The sequence below is a fragment of the Macrobrachium rosenbergii genome, chromosome 12, assembly GCF_040412425.1.
Source record: "Macrobrachium rosenbergii isolate ZJJX-2024 chromosome 12, ASM4041242v1, whole genome shotgun sequence".
Classification (NCBI taxonomy): Eukaryota; Metazoa; Arthropoda; class Malacostraca; order Decapoda; family Palaemonidae; genus Macrobrachium; species Macrobrachium rosenbergii.
Window position 1 is genome coordinate 90,471,053 of NC_089752.1, and position 25,166 is coordinate 90,496,218.

A 25,166-nucleotide genomic window follows, 5' to 3' on the forward strand; every position below is an offset into this window, starting at 1 on the left:
TTCTTATATTTTGAGGCAATGACAGGGCATCGAACTAAACGTCAATTTCTTATATTTTGAGGCAATGACAGGGCATAGAACTACACGTCAATTTCTTATATTTTGAGCCAATGACAGGGCATAGAACTACACGTCAATTTCTTATATTTTGAGGCAATGACAGGGCATAGAACTACACGTCAATTTCTTATATTTTGAGCCAATGGCAGGGCATAGAACTAAACGTCAATTTCTTATATTTTGAGCCAATGACAGGGCATAAACTACACGTCAATTTCTTATATTTTGAGCCAATGACAGGGCATAGAACTGCACGTCAATTTCTTATATTTTGAGCCAATGACAGGGCATAAACTACACGTCAATTTCTTATATTTTGAGCCAATGACAGGGCATAAACTACACGTCAATTTCTTATATTTTGAGCCAATGACAGGGCATAGAACTACACGTCAATTTCTTATATTTTGAGCCAATGACAGGGCATAAACTACACATAAATTTCTTATATTTTGAGGCAATGACAGGGCATAGAACTACACGTCAATTTCTTATATTTTGAGGCAATGACAGGGCATAAACTACACGTCAATTTCTTATATTTTGAGGCAATGACAGGGCATAGAACTACACGTCAATTTCTTATATTCTGAGGCAATGACAGGGCATAGGCCTACACGTCAACTTCTTATATTTTGAGACAATAGCAGGGCATAGGTCTACACGTCAATCTCTTATATTTTGAGGCAATGACAGGGCAGAGGCCTACACTTCAATTTCTTATATTTTGATGCAATGACAGGGCATGGGCCCACATATCAAATTCTTACATTTTGAGACAATGACAGGGCATGGGCCTACACATCAATTTCTTATCGCAAATAGTTTTCTACCCGTATCTGTTGGAAATAGAGTAGCTTTTAATTAATATGGTAGTTTCAACTCCACGATATATAATGTATACGCATAAAGTGGAATGTACACGTATAAGCAAGTGCACATACACATACATGCGTGGATGGCCATGGTAATTGCAACGCCACTTATACCACAGAGAATAAAAGTAAAACTTGTGGGTACGTAGCCGATGGCACACACAGATCGATCATAGGACTGTCTCAGCCTTACACACAATCAAACTGCTCTTAATGAACTATACTGAAAATATATTTACAAAAGGGATATCAAATTATGTTACTGTGATGAGTAAATATACGGCTGCTGTAGCATTTCTATGAAAATGAAGGCTATGGTAGGAAGGCATCACAAGACATTTAACGAAAAAAAAAAATATATATATATATATACATATATATATTATATATATATATATATATATATATACTGTATATATATATATATATATATAGCTGAAAAAGTTATGTATGAGATGATCCAAACTAGTCTGCGAGTAACCCATAATTCATTTTCTTTTGGGGCTATTGTTGAAGATTACCCTGTTGAACAAAAGGATACTTGAGAGTCAGTGAATTTCTCTCTCTCTCTCTCTCTCTCTCTCTCTCTCTCTCTCTCTCTCTCTCTCTCTCTCTCTCTCTGTTGTTAGGAGAATATTCTAGCGTAGACTATATTCATAAAGATCTAAGATCTCGATTACTTTTAATTAAAACAAATAACTAAATTTCAAATAACAAGAGTAGGCAGATAATTATTTGCACCAGTATTTTATGAATAGGTCTATGTTTATTATGCAATGTTAGGTTACCATATGAAAATTTTTCGAAGACACTACAAGCACCATAACAGCAGCAACAAAAGCAAGAATAACCACAACAAGAACCACAATAAAACGGCTGAATATAAGACAGACCTATAATCCAAACGTCATGGAGGCATAGAACATTATAGGTCTATGTCATTTTTTATGACCCGCATAGCATATCATACTGTAACTTTAAGTTAAACATAGGCGTAATATTATCTGGTTTTGTAGAGTGCAGTCACTGCTTGTCATCCCTCCGAATGTGTAAACGATTGGAATGAAATCGATTTTATGACTATTAAAATGTAGTTCGATTTAATGACTATTAAAATGTAGTAAATTTCCTGAAATCAATATGAAATACTAGTCTGCGTAGCTCTGAGAAAGTATTTGTGCTTAAGTTTACAATGGCGAACACACTAGCCAATATCAGGCGGTAATTATCATTGTCCAGTGATTCAAGTGCACCGATTCCAACGCAGACATTCCCTGTGTTGCTTCCGTATTCAGGTGAACCTCGTTAACGAAACAACGCTGCAGCATCGCGCAACACTCCTGACTTCATTCAAATTTTCCTTTTTTTTTTTACCATTTTTAAGGTGTGTATTATGATTTCATTGCAGGGAATACTATAACGTTTCCTTTTGGTTATCAGCAGAACGTATTTTAGTTCGGTAAAACAACCATTGCAAAATAAATAAAGATGATAAGACCACAGATTAACCAACTTTTCGAAACCATTGCCAACCAGTCAGATTCAAGGAATGGTCGTGACGTAATGAGTGGGCGGGGCTTAGCTGCAAAGCACGGTGGACTTTGCTTATACCGCTACGATCCTATAATTCATTCACACCACCCATGCATCTGATATCTAACCCCGTCTCCTACGGCGCTCCTGATTGGCCATTGATCAGCCAGTCACATGGCTGTAACTTGGTCAGTCTGTTCCAGCCGTCACCGAGTGAATGATTACACTGCAACCTCTCCTCATGAAATATGTCTTTCAAAAGATATAACTTTCATTACACCTCAGTTTTACGCGAAGAAAAGTAGTGTTTTTAAATTTCATCACTAAGCATCGTCAAGCCAATGATTTAAGGATTATAATGATAATTATGAATTATGTACTTCAGTACACTTGGTGCGAAAATATATATAGTGAAATGAACATGAAATTTTTAATATAAAATATATTCTTTCATTCCTTACATGACATCGCAGTGCATTTATCATTTATCGTCTTGTGTTTCATACAGTATCGTAGCTTAAATATCATGGATGACAATGCTACCAAAAAATTATAGGTAGGGCTATCAGTCAATATGAAAATAACAAGCAAAAGATTAATATTAAAAGGAGCGGGGATGCGCGCAGTCAATAACCTCATGTTTATTTCACTATACATATTTTAGCATTAAGTTTACTGAAGTACATAATTCATATATCATTATAATCCTTAAATCATTGGCGTGACGATGTTTAGTGATGAAACTGAGGAACATTACTTTTCTTCGGGTAAAACTGAGGTGTAATAAAAGTTATAACTTTTGAAAGACATGTTACATGAGGAGAGGTCGCAGCGTAGACGTTCACTTGATGACGGCTGGAACAGAGTGACCAGTCTCCAGCCCTGCGACTGGCTGATCAATGGCCAATCAGGAGCGTCGTAGGAGACAGGCTTAGACACCAGATGCACGGGTGGTGTGAATTGATAATAGTGTACGAATGGGTCTGGTCAACTATAATAATATGTATCTGACAGATGAAAAGAAGATAAATTAAGTAAAGGGTAAAAAATTACACTTTACAAGTACGCAAAATTCAACTTTTACAATGCTATCTTTATCTTTATATTTACTACTTCTCTTGGCAGAGAAACCTACCAAAAGCTACGACAAGACCTCATGAAAAGCGTATTCATTCACCAACATTGCACATAAGCTCTCGATTTAATTCCTTCCAAAGATAGCTGAAGAATTGGGTTCAATATCTCTCCCTGAAATATTTCCAATAATACAGGGAAAAATTCAAAATACATGTTTCCCTTTTTAACAAAGGCACCCAAAATAAAAAAAATATACCTATATTTACGTTCGCTAAAAAAAAAATTGTCACTGTGTAACCCTATAACTCGATCGCTTCTACTATCTTGCATTTTGCATATAATTCCTATTTCATCAGCATAGCTGAGTTATTGCTTTGCACTTATAAGCACTATTATTCGTCTCTCAAGTCATCGGTATTCCTCTTTCCCAAGATTGCTTCGCGCAGCGCCCGTTAGATGTTCCTTACTATCACTGTAACTGGAAATATCGATATATTCCATTAGCTGATTAGAGTTTCATATTGATTTAAAGATTTATTATCAAGTATTTTAATTCCGAAGTAACGAGATAATGTCACTTCCAACGATTAAGCATTACTGAAGCAAAATTTAAAATCTCAGGGTTAATCAGTATCCCCAGTAACTCAGTGTAAACACCTAATTCAGTATAACGTTGCCAAACGTAAAATTGTCAGCATCTTTTCATTAATCTTCTGACCCACGAAGTTCGTGTTTTTCTCTGCTACCTTTTGCGTATTAAATATATATAAAATTCATGAATAACGATCTATCGCTTTCTTGTACAGCACAGCTGAACAGAAAGTTAAAACATCTTTTCAAATAATGAGAGAGAGAGAGAAGGTCACTCATGCCTATAACAACAGTGAAGTACTGTCCACTGCAGTCCCCAAATCTCCATGGAAATAAATATATTTCCCTCATTTCCAGGAAAATGGATACACTCCATGAACCTTTGGAAAAATATCTTACACAGCTGATATCGACATCTTTGGAAGATGAGAAACATAAGTACTCAACTTTCAACGAGTAACCCTCCCATCAAGTGACATAAAAGCATCAAAGTTTATGACTTTACTGCAAATCCTTCTCGTTTTACCCCAAAGATAAAGTAACCCAGGGAAGTGTGCAATATATACCAAGGGTGCTAGGAATGGCACTTTCGAGCATGGCGTTAGCGTGAGCTTATGTATCTGTGTATCATTACTTTGTAAGACAAAAAAGCACTCAGGGTGTCTATTGGCCTATTCCTTATGTTTGTACGTAACTACACAAAAGAGAATAAAAATCTTTCCATTATGCAGGTACTCGGGTAAATATCTGATGTAGAACTGGATCACTTAATCTTTAACAAGATTCAGACTACAGAACCCTAGAAAAATTAAAGCTAACGTGTATTTGTAATGAGAAAGTGTAAAAATGATTTTAAAAATGCACAGCCTGTCAAGCAAACATTCACATGAAAGTCCTTTTAATCAAGCCCTTGTGTAAGTGAGCAAAGTTCTTAATTTTATTATTATCATTATTATTTTTCGAAGCGATTAAAAATCACAACTAAAGGCCACTGATTTGCAATGCATTCTTCTGCATATGACAATGCTGTTTGCCAAAAAAGAAAAAGGAAAAAATAAGAACAATTAATTAAAGTCAATTAACAAATAAATAGCTATTCACTTCGAAAAACAAACAAACAGGGGTCTGAAAAACAACTGGAATGGTGCACGGCGCTTTAAAAACCATTACAGCCTCTAGGAAACTTACGAGCGTAGACATCAGTAATAGTGCCCGGAAGACCATCACAATTTTGCAATGAAAGTCCAATTTCTGTATAATGAATTTCAAAAAGTTAGGAAAATAGTGCAAATTAGTTTCAGCGCTTGTAATACAACGAATTCCAAGTAGTAATATTCAACAGGAATAATCAACGGACTTTACAACACTAACGTAAATACGTCGGGCCACACACTGCTCAAGAGAACACATTCATATAAAACATACATTTCGAGACTGTATATAGAAAGGAATGAAGACACCAGTTAACATTTAATGTTTTTTCTTGAAATGGATGGACACTGGACAGTTTCCCTGCGCTTTTTCCTAAGGTTTTCTGAAACTGCCTTAAGTGCCTCCATGCCTAAAATGAGACGTCGTGAACGAATCACGAACTCGCGACACATTTCCACCTAAGAGTTGTATGGCGGAATCTTTCTCTCTTAAAATCTAATCTCATATTGCTGGAGATAATACGTAAAACAGCTTAGCATTTAAAATTGTGTAATATAAAGTGATAAAACTTGTAACACTCCTCCAATCCAAGGATTGAATCATGCAGAAACCTTTATTTCTTTTAGAAATTTTACCCTGAAGAATAAAAACCTTAATTTGTTTTAGAAATTTTACCATGGAGAATAAAAAGTAGTGATTCTATTATGATTACCTAAATATGTGCCTTGCCATACAAAAAGAAATTAATACATTTTTTCTTAATCAGCATGGACCGGCTCACAAAAGGAATGAAAATAAATTTATACACATTAAATATAAGAAAAAAATAAAAATTGTGCATAACAATTATCAGACAGGGCGCCTAACCTCAATTATTATTATTTTTTTTTATTTCATCTCTGCTACCGCCTCCAATTCCAATGGACGTTTTACTAACACACTCAAAACAACCATAATTTATATATTCAAACAGTGTTATTTTATAATCGTGTCAATAACGCACTAACTACAACTACAAATATAATATTAACTGTTAATTTTAAGTTTCACGGGTAAAGTTTTCTCTGAAAATAAAATATCTATTTTTTGTAAAAAAAAAAAAAAAAAAAAAAAAAGCAGTTTTCATCAATTATCCGTTAAAAGACATTAATTTTTTTATTTTTTCTTTGCTTTCCTCATTACCATATTTATTATGCAAACACAAAAGGATTAATCTCAGCAGTGAATTCAGCCTTTCATTGAAAGAATTTATAAAAAATTTTAAAACTACCTATTCCATTTGCATCGTAATTCTGGGCTTAATCCAAGAATCCACTATTTACCGGAACAACGTTCGATTCTTTTGTTTCTACTCTAGGGAGAGGCGCTTCAGCTCTGGATATTTCATTTCTCCGTTCAGACACGGCCAGAGGTTTAATGCTTCTCGTGTTTTTACCTTTTTTTTCGCGGTTGAATCGACTGCGGTATTATACGAATCATTCGGCGTTTTGACCCTATTGCCTAACTCGCACGTGCCTCCCAGGGCTTCTTTCAGTCTCTCAATCTGTTGGCTTCAGTTTTGAAATTAGTTGAAAGGGAGGTTTCGTCGTAAGAGAGAGGAGGAGAAGTGGCATAATCCCGATACAAATGAAGGACGGTAAAATGCCACTGTTCAGAAGCAAAAACGAAAAGACGATGACTTTTCTTAATGACCTAAAATGAACAGTACAATCACTACTCATGATTTTTTGTTTAAAACGAACAACAAATTATTAGGAAATTACACAGTTGCATTACCAACATAAAAAGATGAATACTTAGCAATTCAATCCATTCTTATAGGTTACCATTTATGAAATAAAAGAAAGGTGGTCCTATCGAATCTAAATACATGAAGGGTGGTCAAAGATTTCAGAGACCGAGGAAGAAAGAGCCGAAAATTGGCATGCTTTGCATCTTTAACTCGTACCTGTTTTCCTCCAGTTCACTGCAACATCTAAACAGGTGGAGTTGTGTCAGAGATACTTTAATAAAACGTACAAATCAGTCCTTGCGGGAGAGGAAAAAAGAAAGAGATCTTCTGTGGCCAAGCCTAATTGGTATTCGACCTATTGCTAGACTGGAATAAAATCTACGAGACAAAAACCAATGACTAACGAATTAGAACAGTAATACGGGAATATTCAACCATGGCATGTAATGCCAATTAAGACTTAACTAAATGTCAGGAGAATTCACAAAAGTCACGTTCAAATTTTTTCAAAGACGAAAGAATGACATTTACACAATGACTTCTCTTTTCCAAAAGAGAACAGAACCTATGATAGCTGCAAACCACTTTTAATTATGAAAACTATTTGTCAAAAAGAATTCCATCCGTTAACAGGAGTTTACTAGGAGGCAATTATATACCAGGTGGCTAATCGCTTTTCCTTTGATGTTGGAACCAAAGGGACAAGTAACCTAACCTAATGCCCTTGTCCAGCCACATCTACAGGCGAAACGAAAACAAACGGAAAAAGAGAAAGGAGAAAAAAGTAAGGCATAAGTTCGAAAGGGGGAAGACCAACGGTAAAATTCCAGTTCAGAAGTAAATGGTATGAAAGAGGCTCTTCATCAACTACAAGAAAAGCTTCGAGGAATAAGGCTAAGGGTGGGAGGGGAGGTTAATACTTTACGACTAGGGGTGAAAAAAGGATTTACTCATTTTGCTAAACGAAAGCAACTGACCGAAGTATACCAACAACAAAGAGTAAGCAAGACTGCTTTAATTAGAGGGGAGCTAGTTTTAAGCTGAACTGCAAGGTCTTTGAGTACAATAAGGGCAGCTTATTTAATCCTGTCCAAAATAAATACATAAAAACCTGATACGCTACCAGTATTCTGGATATGGAGAGATGTGGCTAAAGTCTTGCCAACTGGTTAATGGACAAATACCTTTTCTTTAAACAAAATTGTCATACTTCAAGAACTTCTGCTTTACGAGGGTAAAAATGGAAGTTAATAATTCAAACTGGCAAAAAAAATACGCAATATTTTTCCACAATATTCCGGAGGGTTCTTGAACAATGTTTATTGTCCTGAGTTAATGGTAAAGCAAACCGAGTTTTGGAATGAGAGAAAACGAAACATATTTTTCCATTTCATATATGATGGCAAGTGAAAAATCACAAAACTTTATTGATATGAATAAGTGGGAACGTTGTGAACAGAGCTTTAGTTTAAAACACGTAAGATATGCGCCGAAGTTTCTTCGGCGCAATCAGGTTTTCTGTACAGCCCCTACAGCGTATAATCAAGGTCACCTAAAATAGATCTATTTTTCGGTGGTCTCGTTATAATGCTGTATGAACCGCGGCCCATGAAACTTTAACCACGGCCCAGTGGTGGCCTGTCCTATATCGTTCCCAGATGCACAATTCTGGCTAACTATAACCTTAAATCAAATAAAAACTACTGAGGCTAGAGGGCTACAATTTGGTAAGTTTGATGACTGGAGGGTAGATGATCAACATACCAATTTGCAGCCTCTGGCCTCAGTAGTTTTTAAGATATGAGGATAGACAGAAAAAGTGCGGAATAAAAAGTGCGGACGGAGAGACATAACCTGGACAATAGTTTTTACAGAAAACTAAAAGTATCAACATATTTATACACGTAAGGAGATATACAAGAGAAGTAAATGTACTGAATACAAATGTAGTGAGTAGAGCTACGAACTGGCATTACCTGTATCAAAATAAAGACTTTAATTAAATTCTGAAATGTATTATGCTTTGCTGAAAGAATAAGACTTAAGAAGGAAGGTATTTTACCTACCACCAGCGGGGGAAAAGAATAAAATATATACACTTTGCCAGAAACTGTGACCTGAGGTAAAGTAGCTCACTAGTTATCTTAAAACACTAACGAGCACTTTCTTTAACGTTTTTTTTAAAGTCTTTGAGTTGTTTTCTTGAAAATGGTAATGTTTTTAGATGTTATATACTCAGTTAAACGTTATAATGTCGTACACAAACGCTCAATGAAACAACACATTCAAATACTTTCATGATGGCCCAACTCATTGGCCAAACAACAAAAACTTCATCTGTTGTGTAACTTGTGATACATACATATACTATATATATATACAGGCAGTCCCCGGTTTACGACGGTTCCGACTTTACGACGTTCCGATTACGGCGCTTTTCAAATATATTCATCAGAAATTATTTCCGGCTTACGATATGTTCGGGGTTACGACATATATATCCGATATATAAAATGGCAGAATAATCATAATTTGAAGGTTCTTTGATGTAAAACTCAATAATAATGCAGTTTACATCGTTTTCAATGCACCCAGAGCATTAAAAGTAAGGTTTTCTTATGATTTTTGACGATTTTCGACGATGTTCGCTTACGACGATTTTCGGTTACGACGCAGCGGAACCCCTGTTGAAACCGGGACCGCTATATATATATATATATATATATATATATATATATATATATATATATATATATATATATATATATAATATATATATATATATATATTTATAAAATATATATACAGGCAGTCCCCGGTTTACGACGGTTCCGCTTCTGACGTTCGAGGTTACGACGCTTTTCAAATATATTCATCAGAAATTATTTCCTGGCTTACGACGCATGTTCCGGGTTATATATCCGATAAGAAATATGGCCCCAAAATGGCAGAATAATCATAATTTGAAGGTTCTTTTGATGTAAAACTCAATAATAATGCAGTTTACATCGTTTTCAATGCACCCAGAGCATTAAAAGTAAGGTTTTCTTATGATTTTTGACGATTTTCGACGATGTTCCGGCTAAACGATTTTCGTTACGACGCTGGCGCAAGAACGAACCCCGGAACCCCGTATATATATATATATATATATATATATATATATATATATATATATGCATATATAAACATTGTAATAACGACACTGCAATCTAAAACACTCGATTTCTTCACAATTTGGATACTCTTGTCACTATGAAGCCTGAGAATCAAAGAACCAAATGACGAAATTCTGATGGCACGCAACATCGGAACTTGCATCCGGAATATCAGAAAGAGGTAACGTTATCCACCTCACCACGAAGAAATATATGAATCTGTCGATTTCAGATACGTTTACTTTAACTGGAATAAATCTACCTTCTCCAGTGCAGCCCAGTGTTTCACCGTTTATTGTTTTTAGGCTGATATATATGTGTAGAATCTGCTGGACACTTATTTACCAGTACATATGTAACTGTAATAACCCCAATGCCAGTTAACTTCTCTAATTCCCTCATATTTTGGATATATGCTTGTCACTACTAAGCCTGAGATCCAAATAACGAACCAACAAATGCAGTAAATATAAAGTTAAAGAAATTATAGAAATTACAGAAACATTTCCTTTTTTCAGTCTGTAGTCTATGAAAAAATTTTGCATCGCATTGAAACTAGAAGAGACCAATATTACTGAATCGCTTATAATTTTTATTACATAATTTTCTAAACCTTTCAGTCAATATAAGCGAGCTCCAATTCCACCGACGCAGAAACCTCAAGACTTTTGCCGATTAATCACTGCAATTATTTTTATCCGGCAAATATCGAAAGCATATTGTTAATCCAATAGCTTTCAACAAGAAAATGTATTAAAAAAATGGAAATCAAGGAGTGATTATATTTCATAGAACGGAACTTTTGGTACTGGATGAGACCTGGGATGCAACAAAGAGCACACAAAAGCAAATGGTACTTTTGCAGAAGGATTTTAAGCAGATATAGAACGCAAAGTAGAGCGCATTAAATAGTCAAGTCTTCACAGTGAAGTTAACTGAAGCGCAAGAAATAAATAAGAGGAAATAAAAAACAAAACAGGAGGACGATGCTGACAAGGCATCAGGTAGTAGCATTGGCGTTTGGATGGCTTATAGAATTATTACTGAATTATCCATAGTTGAAAGAAAAAGAGGATAATAATTGTCAGAGTGAGGGTTGGGTCAATTATAACAGAAGCATAAGGACAGTGATGGGCGGAAGATTTAGGAGGTCATGAATAAGAAATACGAAAGGGATGATCTGACTGATGTACCAGAAGCTGAAGAAGACCTGATTGTACTTATTAATTAATTTCATCACAGTTTTAAGGTTTCTGTAAAAGAAAAGTACTGTGCCGGTTTTGTCTGTCAGGCCGCACTTTTTCTGTCCGCCCTCAGATCTTAAAAACTACCGAGGCTAGAGGGCTGAAAATTGGTATGTTGATCATCCACCCTCCAATCATCAAACATACCAAATTGCAGCTCTCTAGCCTCAGCAGTTTTTATTTTGTTCAAGGTTAAAGTTAGTCTTAATTGTGCGTCAGACAACGATATAGGACAGGCCATCACCGGGCGGTATTTAAAGTTTCATGGGCTGCGGCTCATGCAGCATCATACCGAGACCACCGAAAGATAGATCTATTTTTGGTGGCCTTGATTATACTCTGTACAGAAAACTCGATTGCGCCGAAGAAACTTCGGCGCATTTTTTGCTTGTTTTTTTAATGGAATCAGTAATAAACTTGGATGAAAGCATCTGGCCATGATGGAACTTCAGCTGATGAATTTAGCTGAAAATGTGATAGCTGCTTCGCAGATTATAGAATGAGAAAACAGCCTGATGGTTTGGAATTGGAAGTCAAGTCCAAGAAATTTTAAATGATGACGCTGAGTAGATAACTTTATGGGTTATCTGAAAGAATCTGATTATTTTAATGAGATATGATTTCAGTATATGTAATAAACATTTTAGTCATATTTATTCTTATATTAAGTATATATTTAGAATATAAGAGTTTAATATATACTTATTTTTTGCTGGTTCTATCTAATATCATTCTTCATCTTTTCCGTTCATATTTTAACACTGAACTTTACTAGTATGTCATCATTCACGTATTCATTATCAATCATATTAAGTCATCATTCACGTATTCATTATCAATCATATCATTAATTTATATATTTCATCTTCATTAAGGCGCTGAATAATCCTGATGGGTTCCGGCGCTTGGTCTTCAAGACCTAAATTTCATAATCAATCAATCAACCAAGAAAGAAAATACAAGTGATCTCAGTGGAAGTCTTAACTACACAAGTATAACGCTTACGCTGATTGTTGTACAAATATTCAGCAGGCTCATTCCTAATATGCTGGAGAAAGAAATTGATACAACGCTTCGTGATGAACAAGCTAGTTTTAGAAATGACAGGAGTTGTACAGATCAAATACTTGTGTTAAACCTTCTGCAGTAGCTTATGGAATTAAAAAGTCCCGACTACTGATTTTTGTTGATTGCGAGAAGGCACTTGACAGGTTTCACAGAACAACATTATGGAAGGTCTTGCGTCACTATGATATTCCAGTTTAATATGTACAGGCAACTGAAAATGTCCAGGAGCAAAGTAGATGCAAAGGTAATGTTGATAGGTTCTTTTCAAGTGAACTTGCAGCAAACAGTAGGGTGCTACATGGGAATGTTATGTCCCTGTGCTGTTTGCCCTTCTCAGAGATTTTATCATGAAAAAATGGTCAGATACAGAAGACAATGGTTAGACTGGAATAACAATAAAACGCTGACAGATTTATTTCTGTTCATCACAATATCACAAGACCTTCAAAGCGTACATGATAGTACATAACAAATATCTAGGAATGGAATCCAAGATAAATTCAAGAAAAACAGAAATACTGAAGGAGGATGGATGCAATAACATCAGATAGAGAATTGATAAATGTGACTAATTCTCAAGTATCATGAACAATGGTTTCCCATCGGGGTAATCACGAGTTGGAATTTAGTGAAACTTAAAAAAAAGGAAATCAAATGATGAGTAAGCTGAATAAAAGTTGGAGAGCAAAAAAAAAAAAAAAAAAAACGAAAGTCAGACACAACAGCATGATTATGTGCTTATCTTGTACGGTCTGTATTACTACACGGAAATGGCTCAGTAAAGCAATGCAACTATAAATTAAGTTAAGTACACCTTACTTTAACCAGACCACTGAGCTGATTAACAGCTCTCCCAGAGCTGGCCCGACGGATTAGACTTATTTTACGTGGCTAAGAACCAGTTAGTTACCTAGCAACGGGACCTACAGCTTACTGTGGAATCCGAACCACATTATACCGAGAAATGAATTTTTACCACGAGAAATAAATTCCTCTAATTCTTCATTGGCAGGCCGGAGAATCGAACGCGGACCTTGGAGAGTGCTAGCCGAGTACGATATCGACCCAACCAATGAGGAACAATGTAACTATAAGTTGTAGGAAATGGGACGAGGGCAAAATCATGAAATCGAAATGGAACTCTCAGTTTTTTAAAACCCACACTGGTAAATTGGACTCCATAAGCAATGTATATCTAGTTTTTGGCAATAGGAACGAAAAAAATGGCCAAATCCATTGACAAGATCTCGGAAGATCAGAACCGAACCACACAGAAATGACAACTCTGTTTTGAGCAAGAACTAAAAAGGTCAAGAGCAGACATGGACAGGCATGGAAAAGTGTAGAGGCTTACTAAAGAAAGTTAATGATGGAGAGAAGGAATACGGGGAGGGGGGGCGATGACTTCCATGAATATCATTAAAAGGGGAAAAGATTTTGCACATCCTATATATAAAGTCTAATAAAGAGGATGAGGGAATTGTAAAATGTTAGTCTTGCTAACATCCTTATGCCCAGCTATTCGAACGACTTAGAAATGTGAAGAACGATTTTAAATTTGTCAAAACCCGATAAAGAAGATGGCTGGTCACCAATACCATAACATAAAAGAACACAAGTAACTCTAGCAACTGTCACAGTGAGCCAAAGAGAATATTTTCTATTTTGAGAAGAAAGGGTATTAAAAAAATCTGTGTAATAAGGGAGTGTAAAAGAAAAAGCAAAACCGTATTTGTCAAAAAATCCACTGTAATGTATGTTCTGAAAGATTTGCTACTAGTGGCTAAGCTGAGTTTCGGCTTTTTTCACAGCAAAATAAAAACAAAAGCCATCACATTCTCTCCCGGCCTAACTCCTCAAGATCTCCCCAACACTCTTCTCCTGCTTCCCGCCTCACTGTCCTTAACCACGTCTCGTTTGGCCTTCCCCTACCTCTGCTACCAAGGGCAACGCACCCGGTGTATCCCGTACTATTCCCTGTCTTCTACATACATGGCCTAGCCACTTCCAGCGTGAGAGCCTACCATACTCATCGAACGGCTGCAGCCCGTAACTTCCCTAATTCTGTTATTTGATATCCTATCCCTCCAATTAATTCCTAATAGTCTTCTGAGCGCCTTATTTTCAAATGCTAAGAATTTATTATCCGAAGTCACTGTACTGTACCGTGACTCGCGTATAAAGCAAAGCACTCCTAACCATTACCTTATAAATTTTTATTTTTGTCTTCGCAGAAAAATTGCTATTATTCCTAATATTTTTAAGCATTCCCATTGCCTGATGAGCCTTTTTTAATCTTTCCATAAAATCTATGCTCAGAGAACTATTCTTATCTAAATAAATACCTAAATACTTGAACTTATCTATGCACACACATATACTATATACAGTATATACATACATATATATATATATATATATATATATATATATATATATATATATATATATATATATATATATATATATATATATAAATTCTCCTTTAGCTTCACTAAACTTTTGCGCCCTCAGAAAGTGAGCTGAGTGCAGATCCTTTTATAAGAACATCCCCTCCCCCCGGTAAGTAAGAAGCTGCAACTTTATTGCCACCAGGGGCATACCTTCTTTAAAATCAAAAGGCCAGAGTGATTTTTCCAGTACCCCAGAATCTAAAGTGCTTCAGTTGCCCCAGATAAGATGTACCACTTTTTCAGTAGCTGAGAATCTAGAGCGCTTCAGTTGCCACAGACACGATGTACCATTTTTTCAGTAGCCCAGAATCTAGAGTTCTCCAGCTGTCCCAGGCACAAAGGACCATTTTTCCAATAGCACAGAATCTAGAGTTCTCCAGCTGTCCCAGACACAAAGTACCATTTTTCCGATAGCCCAGACTCTAGAGCGCTTCAGTTACCCCAGACAAAATATATCATTTTTCGAGTAGCCCAGAATCTACAGTGATTCAGTTGGAAGTTACTTAGTGTCCATACAGAGAAAGAAAATCTGCCATTTAACTGTCAATTATAATGGGCACATATCACGCACTAAAGTTATTTGATACTGGAAAAGTCGTGCTTTGTGTCTGGGGCAATTGAAGCACTCTGGATTCTGGACTACTGGAAAAATGGTACATTGTGTCTCGGGCAACTGAAGAGCTCTAGATTCGGTTCTACAAAAAAAAAATGGTACATTGTCAATGAGGCAAGTGAACACTCTAGATTCTGAGTTACTGGAAAAAAAGTACATTGTGTTTACTCTATATTTTGGGCTAATGGAAAAATGGTACACTGTATCTGGGGCAACTGAAGCACTCCAGATTCTGGGCAAATAGAAAAAATGGTACACTATTTAGGACAAGTGAAGCGCTCTACATTCGGGGTACTGGAAAAATTGGCAACTGAAGTTCTGTATATTCTGGGCAACGAAAAAATGGTACATTGATTCTGGGGCATCTGATGTGCTCTAGGTTCTGAGATATGGAAAAAATGGTGTGTTGTGTCTGGGGCAACTGAAGTGCTCTAGCTTCTTGGTGACTGGCAAATAGTACATTGTGCCTGGGGGAACTGAAATGCTCTAAATTCTTGGCTAAAGGCAAAACGGTGCATTGTGTCTGGGGTAACTGAAGCCCTCTAGATTACGGGCTACTGGAAAAATGGCACATTGTGTCTGGGGCAACTGGAGCGCTCTAGATTTTGGGCTACTGGAAAAATGGTACATGGTGTCTGGTCCAACTGAAGGGCTGTAGATTCTTGGACTAATCAGCGACCTCAAAAAGCGTAAATCTCTTGAAAAAAAAATCGTATCGTTACAGTAAATAAAACATCTTGATTAATTATTAGATGTAAGAGATACATGGAGATATATTCATGCCCGTGCAAAGAAAAGAAAAAGTTGAGGTGGCACTACTCGAAAGAAACGCGAAGGAAATCTCATTTGTCAAAATTCTGTGGGGGAGGGGGCGTGGGGAGCGGAAATGTTCTTCGTTACAGTTCCCTAGAGTTTGTAAAATCATCTACATAAATAAAAAAAAAAAGGAAGATACAAAAGCCAAGCTCCGATGTGGAACTACAACGCATGCGAGAATATTTCGGGAAATGTTTTCGCTGCATAATATTCTCAAACAACGTGCATATACTTCGCCACAGAAACGCTTCTACATGAAAACTGATGTTGAAAACAACAGAAGCGAAGAACTAATCTACTATTTAGCGTTAATAGCTGCCTGGCTATTCTTAAAATCTTTCAGTAATTTTTGCGCAAGCTGTTCGAGAATCTCCAACACATAACTCCAAGATCAGCTCAATAAAGAAAATGCCAGATGAATTATTTCATTCCTTTGATCTTTGATTTCGTCTGGGGTTTGCAATGCAATCATCGCGAATCCCCTGGGCTAAACATTTCGCTTACTTGATTTGGGGAGATGTTCTAGTGTTTCTCCCTGAAGACTGAGGAGAAGCTCTAGGGGCTGCTTCCGGTGGCACATCGAGCGAGAGAGGTACTGTGTAACTCAGAAGCCATCTTCTAGATCCGCAATCAAAGTATGGAAAGGTCCACCACCCCATGAAGACCGGGGGCTTCAAGTTCTTCTGGAATTTAGTGGCGTTTTGGGCCGCCCAGGTCTCGTTGTAGGCGTCCTCATACCAGGGTTTTTCCATCACGATGGCGGCTTGAAGCTGTTGAAAAACAGAAAACATCAAGTATATTTAATAGTAAAATGCGTAACACAACATGCACACGCACACACACACATGTAAATACAGTCATACTTGTTACAAAATCAAAAATCCAAGTCCTCAACACTTGTATTTTTCTTTTTTAACGGACATTTACGATTGCATTCGTTCAGAAGTTGCGGCTTATTTCTCATTTTTTGTAAGCCGAAAAATTCCCACAGTTTTTATTATTACTTCGTATTTCTGTATCCATGAAAATGTGGCTTTCCTTTTCAAATTATCCATCATTTAAAACTGCAGATCGAACTATTATTGCACATCAGACTTCACATAATTCATAACACTACTCTTATCATTTAAGTCTTTTATCTCTTAAACTTATCTACCCCTACAATGTGTAACATTCTTCTTTCAAAAACGTCCCTCCTTTACGTACAGTCTAGGCCCTCAACCAGAGCACCTGCTACCTCCTCTCTTCATTATTTCCTCGGGACCATTTGTATCGCTAACCCAAATCACAATTTCCTTACCCTATTGTTCAAAGCCAGATCTTTCCTGACTGCTGAATGATGTTACTCATATAATGCTACGTTTATTACGTTTTCTACTCTCTTCTTTGAGTAAATTTTCTGACCACGGATTTCTATCTGTTTTTTCCTACGGAAACTTTCTCGATGATACCGGCATCTTTCACACGACAATCAAATTCTTAAAAACACGTTTTTGTTTTCCAGAATGTCGTTTTCCCATTTTAATCTCAATGCTTTTTTTGAGAGCTACATTTGCCCACTCTCAAATTTTGTATCATTCTTACTTTTTGATACGTTAATCCAATTACGACGTCATAAGATCGATTCCTCACCTAAAAATTACATTCCTATTCGTCTATTGATCACCAAAATAAACAAATTCCGAAAGCCTTCGTAAACAATTATTGACAAGGTGCAATGGCTTGGAGCTGCGCCTTTTAGCAAAACATATAGGCTAATTGCCCACAAAAAAAATGATAAATCATGCAGTAATGTCTAATAATTAAATAGATAATTATCTGCGTGACAAAGAAATCATATGAGAGAGAGAGAGAGAGAGAGAGAGAGAGAGAGAGAGAGAGATATTTTGCAACCTAGGTATGAGGGTTTCAAATCGATGTTAACAAAGAAATCGACTAATCCAAGTTTAATCTGCACCACTTCGGAACTAACAATTGAATGCCGTACAATAGAGAAACAATACATCTTAATGCATCTCTGTTACTAGAATCCAGCAATAAAAAAAAGTTATTTTCAAATTTTCCTTCAGTCATCTGGGGCAATCCTACGAAAGCTGAAGGATACTTCCGTGTGAAAAAATTGTCGTAGTTTTTCCTGTCTCCCTAATCCCGTATTATTCTTTAAAACAGCACGAATACATCTAAATTAAGTAATAACTAAGTCAAAAAGCTAATTTTAATGTTGTGGTAATGGTGGAGTGGGGAAGGGGAGGACAGCACTGACATAGGTGGGCTTCGGAGCTTCCGTTCCACAATTATGGCCCTACTGATCCTAAATTCGAGGCTCATCTCCGAAATAGTCTCAGAATACGAACGAAGTATAAAAGAATGGAATGAGCAATACCAATTTGCCTCTATACAGAGTGAATAGTTAAACAGTAAAATGAGCTCTACCAATACAACTACAAGAAAATTGGCTTATGAATGTATCAGAATATAACATCATTCAGAATATTCATGGATTACTTTTTCTTCCATAAAAGTATCTTGATTCTAAATGACAAAGCAGTGAATTGCAGAATTAGAAGGATAGTCAAGTGGCCACTATGCAAACCTGAGAGAAACGGAACCCGGGGAAATATATCTTTAGTTTCTGTAAAGACTGCCCTTCGTTTTATTCTGTTACGGTGCAATATAAACCTATCAGTGCTACTATGAATCAAAAGTAATTTGCTTTTACCGCGTAATTAAAGGCCCCATCCTCAATGTCTGGATGTTTAAGTAAAAGTATTTCACCTTAGGGTTGAAAGTTTGAAATACTGGTATCATCATGGTAGCATTTATTTACAAACTATGATACAAACATTTGTCCTTCCTCGAGCACAGAGTAACACCAGTTCCAAAACAATTCCTCAAACTGTGTCTCTTGGGGCGAGTCATTTATTCTGATGACTAGATAGCAACTTCACTTCTCAGTCTGAATAATCCGATGGCCAGGCCAATCCATCTCCGCAGCGGGTCATGCCGCCAGCGCACCTCACGCGGAGCACTGTAGACATTACTTAAGGTTCCTTGCAGCGTCACCTCCCCCCCAACTGCAACCCCTTCCATTCCTTTTACTGTACCTCCCTTCTTATTCTCTTTCTTGCATCTTAATTTGCACCCTCTCCTAACAACTGTTTCGTAGTGTACCTGCGAGGTTTTCTTCCTGTTGCATCTTTAAGACCTTTTTACGATCAATTTCCCTTTCAGCACTGAATGACCTCATTAGTCCCAGCGCTTGGCCTTTGGCCTAAGTTTTATATTACATTCCATTCCAAGCCAATCTAAGGCCTAGTTTCCTAGGCAACAACAGAAGATCGCAAACTTCCAAGAGCTGATCAACGTCATCCGAAGCTTGAGGCTTCTAAAGACGGCTAGCCTTTGTCCCAACTTGGGTTGAGTGGTCCCAGCACCAATGGAAGCCCAAAGTCCAGTCTTAATAACATTAACCTCCCAAAAAGCTTAATATTTTCAGTCTGTCACATCTTGGCCCAAGATCTTCGAGTTCCTACAAGCCTTTGTCACTCATCGGGTTACCTTCGTCTCTCAGGAGAGAGCTACTATATATCCGAAAGTTTAATCCCTCTGGACAATAAACAGAATTGGCAGCTGGCATAACCAGGCATCTACTACATCTTGTCCAGACTAACCTTGGGATAATTTCATTCGGTAATTTATTTAGATAATATGATCCAAGTCTAGAAAATAGCATCAGTGCCGGGTGTTTTACGTAAAACCATATTCTTACCTAACTTTCGTCATATATTGTTTAAGGTACTTATACACACACACACACACACACACACACACACACATATATATATATATATATATATATATATATATATATATATATATATATATATATATATATATATATATATATGTATGTATGTATGTATGTATGTATATGTATTCATATATATATATATATATATATATATATATATATATATATATATATATATATATATACAGAGTATATATATATAAGAGAGAGAGAGAGAGAGAGAGAGAGAGAGAGAGAGAGAGAGAGAGAGAGAGAGATTGAACTTATCATCAATTCGTTCCCTTCGTTATGGAAACAGCTCTACCAGAAGTGATTATCGTTCGTACAAACTTAATCTATTAATGCTTATTCACTAGTGATTAAATTAAGTAAAGCACATTCTTACCTAACTTTCGGCATATATTGTTTAAGGTACTTATGAGAGAGAGAGAGAGAGAGAGAGAGAGAGAGAGAGAGAGAGAGAGAGAGAGAGAGAGAGAGAGAGAGAGAGAGAGAGATTAAGAAAACGGCTTCACCAGAAATGATTTACGTTCACACAACTACATCTATCAATACTTATTCATTAGCGACAGCAGTCGTCTTTGAGTTAGTGATATGAGACATAACTGAAAAACTGCCAGCTTAAATGACAAAAAGACTCCCAGAATATCTTAGGTAATATTTCTCATTTCATTCAGTTTCTGGAAGACCTTTTCTTTTAAATTAGTAGTAAGTAGTATAAGTAAGTCTGAGTGAAACACGCTTCAGTATTTTGTATTAGTAATTAAAACCAATTGTTAAAGGACGGATCGAAAAATTAAAATACATTTAGCTTCTGCACCGACAGCAAAAACTATTTCGTGACTGAAAAGTGTTAGGTTTTGATTTTGATGTTCAGATGCAAATTTCCCCCTTTTTTTTATCTTGAAATGCTAAGTATTTTATCACCTGAAGTTATGAAACAAAACAGCCAACACTCTTAATTGCACATGACATTATACTATTAGTGACTGGATATAGAAATCAACGGATACAGACATGCCTGTAAACTGACAAATCAGTACAAATACGCACGCATGTAAAAACATGCATAAACAGCAAACACGCATTTGTTTATCAATACCATAACTTTAATCATATTAATTTACGTGATAAACATTTCGTCTCCCACTCTGAATTTTTACGGACTCTTGCTTATTATTCTGTTCTTCTTGAACGCATTTTTGTCCTAATTCCTTCACATAATAAAAACACTAGATAAACCAGGATGTTAATCTTTATTACCTTGCCTTGGATATTGAAGTGCATGGGAGAGATTAATTTGAGATTAAGCTGTTACTAAGTAATATTTTTGTAATATAAGTAATAAAATTTTGAAATTAATCGCAACTAACACAACAATGGCAACATTTATTTGCAACAGACAGCAGCAAATTGTACACACAAACACACACACACACATATATATACAGTATGTATGAATGTTTATGTATGTGCCTATATATGTATCTATGTATATATGTACATACATACCTATATATATATATATATATATATATATATATATATATATATATATATATATATATATATATATATATATATATATATATATATATTTATATGCACAATTTGTTGTTTTGTGTTGCAAATACTTGTTGCCATTGTTGTTACTTGCGATATATATATATATATATATATATATATATATATATATATATATATATATATATATATATATATATATATATATATATATATATATATATGAAGCTACAAATGTCGCTTAACATCAAATTCACGCTACCTCAGGAATATCTCCGATGGAGAATTGTCGCCGAAGGGGAATTTATATAAGTGATAAATGAATTGGTACCGCCGGGACACGAACCCTCGACACGGACCCTATTCAGCGACTCCAGTTGACGCTACCACCATGCTATCAAGAGATGTATAAGTCTTTGCCGAGTCTGCTGTACTGTTTTTACCCGTGAGCGCACCAATGAACTGTCATGGCTGAGGTGGGTCATTGCCGAGGCTAAGTACAATTTCCCCGCTCACGACGGGTAAAAACAGTACAGCAGACTCGGCAAAGACTTATACCTCTCTTGATAGCGCGGTGGTAGCGTCAACTGGAGTCGCTGAATAGGTTCCGTGTCGAGGGTTCGTGTCCCAGTGGTACTAATTCATTTATCACTTATATAAATTCCCCTTCGGCGACAATTCTCCATCGGAGATATTCCCGAGGTAGCATGAATTTGATATTAAGCGACATTTGTAGCTTCATGATTATATATATATATATATATATATATATATATATATATATATATATATATATATATATATATATATATATATATATATATATATATGTATATATGTGTGTGTGGCGTTAATTTTTTTTATCTGGAGTTGTTTATATGAATATGTATGTTTGTATTTCTGTTTATATACATGTATATACATATATGTGTATATTCATGTATTTATATATATAGTATGCATATATTCATATATTTATATATATAGTATATATATATATATATATATATATATATATATATATATATATATATATATATATATATATATGTGTGTGTATATATATGTATATATGTATATATATATATATATATATATATATATATATATATATATATATATATATATATAGATTATAGTATTTTTATAATATACTGTATATACATACAAACATACATATTCATATAAACAGCTCAAGAAATGAAAAAAAGCATTAACGCCACGAAAACCAAATTTCATATGCCAAGATTTTGCATATGAAAAATCTATTTTCCAAAACAGGTACAAAGCCATTTGAATCCCTAAAATTTTGAAGAGTGTGAGAGGGACTGAACCTCTATATCATCAAAAAGAACCGAAAAGTTGGAGTGGAAAGCGAGCAGAGGAGTGGGTAGATTGGGCCATATCCTCATAAAGTGTCTTTTCGAAGCGCGATGATGAAATACAGCTTAGGACTGAATATAAATCAAGACTTGGAAGGAGAATTTGACTCGCATAGGGAGTTGTATAAGGAAAGCAGATTTTGAAAAGGTGCTCTTCTTTTCACCACCCAGTATCAGTGTCATTGAAAAAATATTTGCTATATTGTATAGTTTTTTTTTAATATTGATTGGCCTTCAGCACCGAAGGCATGCCTTCAGTAAACGAAATTATTAAATTCACGTTACTCGTATCTGATTTATAATCTTGGTGTTCTCGCATAAAACTGATTCTGAAATCACTCAGACAAAAGGTGAATTTGAAGTGAACCTCTACCCTAGTTACGCTCATAACGAGAAACTTAGTTAGTTAATGAAGTTTAATAAGTTAATATGAATTCTATTTCTCTGATGAATCTCCTTTATGGATTTAAGCTATGAAAATAAAACCGCATTAATAATTGATTTCCATGCTCTCAACTGGTCTATTTTGACGGATGGAGATTGTGAACCGAAGTGTTAATCAGTGCCACGATAACTGAACATTTGATTGTCCATTGAACACGAAAAGTTGTTCCTTAACAAGAAAAAAATCAGAATTAATCTATTAACAAGGAATTATTTTTAAGGAATAGATAAAATAAAGTAATGAATTGAAAAAAGTATAAAATCCTGCATATTGAAAAGCTCTGGTCCTGAACGAAACTCTTTGGAACATTCAAAAATGTTTCATTGGAAGCACTTCAATATATGGCAAGAGGCAGAGCTTTCTCTCAACTTTGGCATAAATTATGTGTCCAACAATACTGATGCACATGGTAGCACTTTTTAACAGAACAGACCAAACTATTTGTAGTAAACAATAAAGACAAAGTTCTATTTCCAGCTGGTTTGTTTAAACCCTATATTTATGAGGCTTACTGTACATGTATCCACAGTAAATACAAGTCAAATCGATGGTCTATTAATTAGAAAATAACAGCTAAATGCAGGTACTAGGATATTAATTTGCTAGTGCACACAGGTAGGGCAACATTTTTCTAGCTCTGAATGCAGGTGGCAATTTTTACTCATGGTTCTGGAAATTATGGCATTAACAAAGAAGGAAAACTGTTTTGCCACTTAGTAGGCTAATTGTTCTGATGAAGTGTTCTAAAAAATCATTCACGGCATTATGCTGCAGCTGGTGTCTTTCTCCTCTACAGCACTACCTTTTCTTAGTATCTTATTTTCAAGAGAATTTCATGATCTCAATTTTTTTAAAAACGTCCTAAAATGTTTTAAAAACGATATTTCTAACTCCAGTTGAAAACCTACCATGAAATGTGTTAGAAGCTGACCCCTGCCTGTAATGCAACCTGTGTAACTTGCTGCTCTTTGCAAATGTTGCATGTGAATTCCATTACCAGTGTCCAAGTACCAAGTGCTCAAACAGAGCTTCCCAATCTCCTGAGCTCTGATAAGTGGGTTTTACCAAATCTCTATTCACACATCAAACATTCTCTCTCTCTCTCTCTCTCTCTCTCTCTCTCTCTCTCTCTCTCTCTCTCTCTCTCTCTTCTTTATGTTGCTTGCGGTCTAGAAGATCAGCAAAACAATTTTGAGGAAAGTTGATTACTTAATTAGTTTCAAAAATTTCCGACTAGAGATGTAATTTTACGACAATGAATGTAAAAAAAACAGGGGGGCAAGATGAGATACATAAGGGCGTCAACACCATAACAAACTGTGATACGACCTGCAGGTATATAAACCTAGCCAATATAAAGAACACAAATAATGGGTGGACTACATAAAACCATACTCAAGCTTTGAAAATGAAGACGCAAGGTCAAGATCACGCGTACAAACGGAAATTAAAGAGATCTGACATACGGACGCAAAGACATCAAACACACCACGTTAAATGCGGCCGTATGAAAATTTACCAAGGAGCAATAAAAAGATTCACGTATTAAACGAAGCATTCACCCCTGTAAATAAATAGGAGAAATGTTTGTGCCTTATGAATCGTCCCATCTAATTTTGCCGAGACTAATAT

The 25,166-nt window shown here is 35.7% G+C and overlaps 1 protein-coding gene across 7 annotated transcripts in view; it reads right to left on the reverse strand.

Moving 5' to 3' along the window:
• The window catches only part of LOC136843752 (probable G-protein coupled receptor CG31760), a 1,299,116-nt gene that overhangs the window by 298,531 nt on the left and 975,419 nt on the right, over positions 1-25,166 (reverse strand). For all 7 annotated transcript variants that reach the window (XM_067112411.1, XM_067112413.1, XM_067112416.1 and 4 more), the window contains one exon: positions 16,877-17,142. In XM_067112411.1, the coding sequence (XP_066968512.1) occupies positions 16,877-17,142 (266 nt within the window). The remainder of the gene's footprint in view (positions 1-16,876; positions 17,143-25,166) is intronic.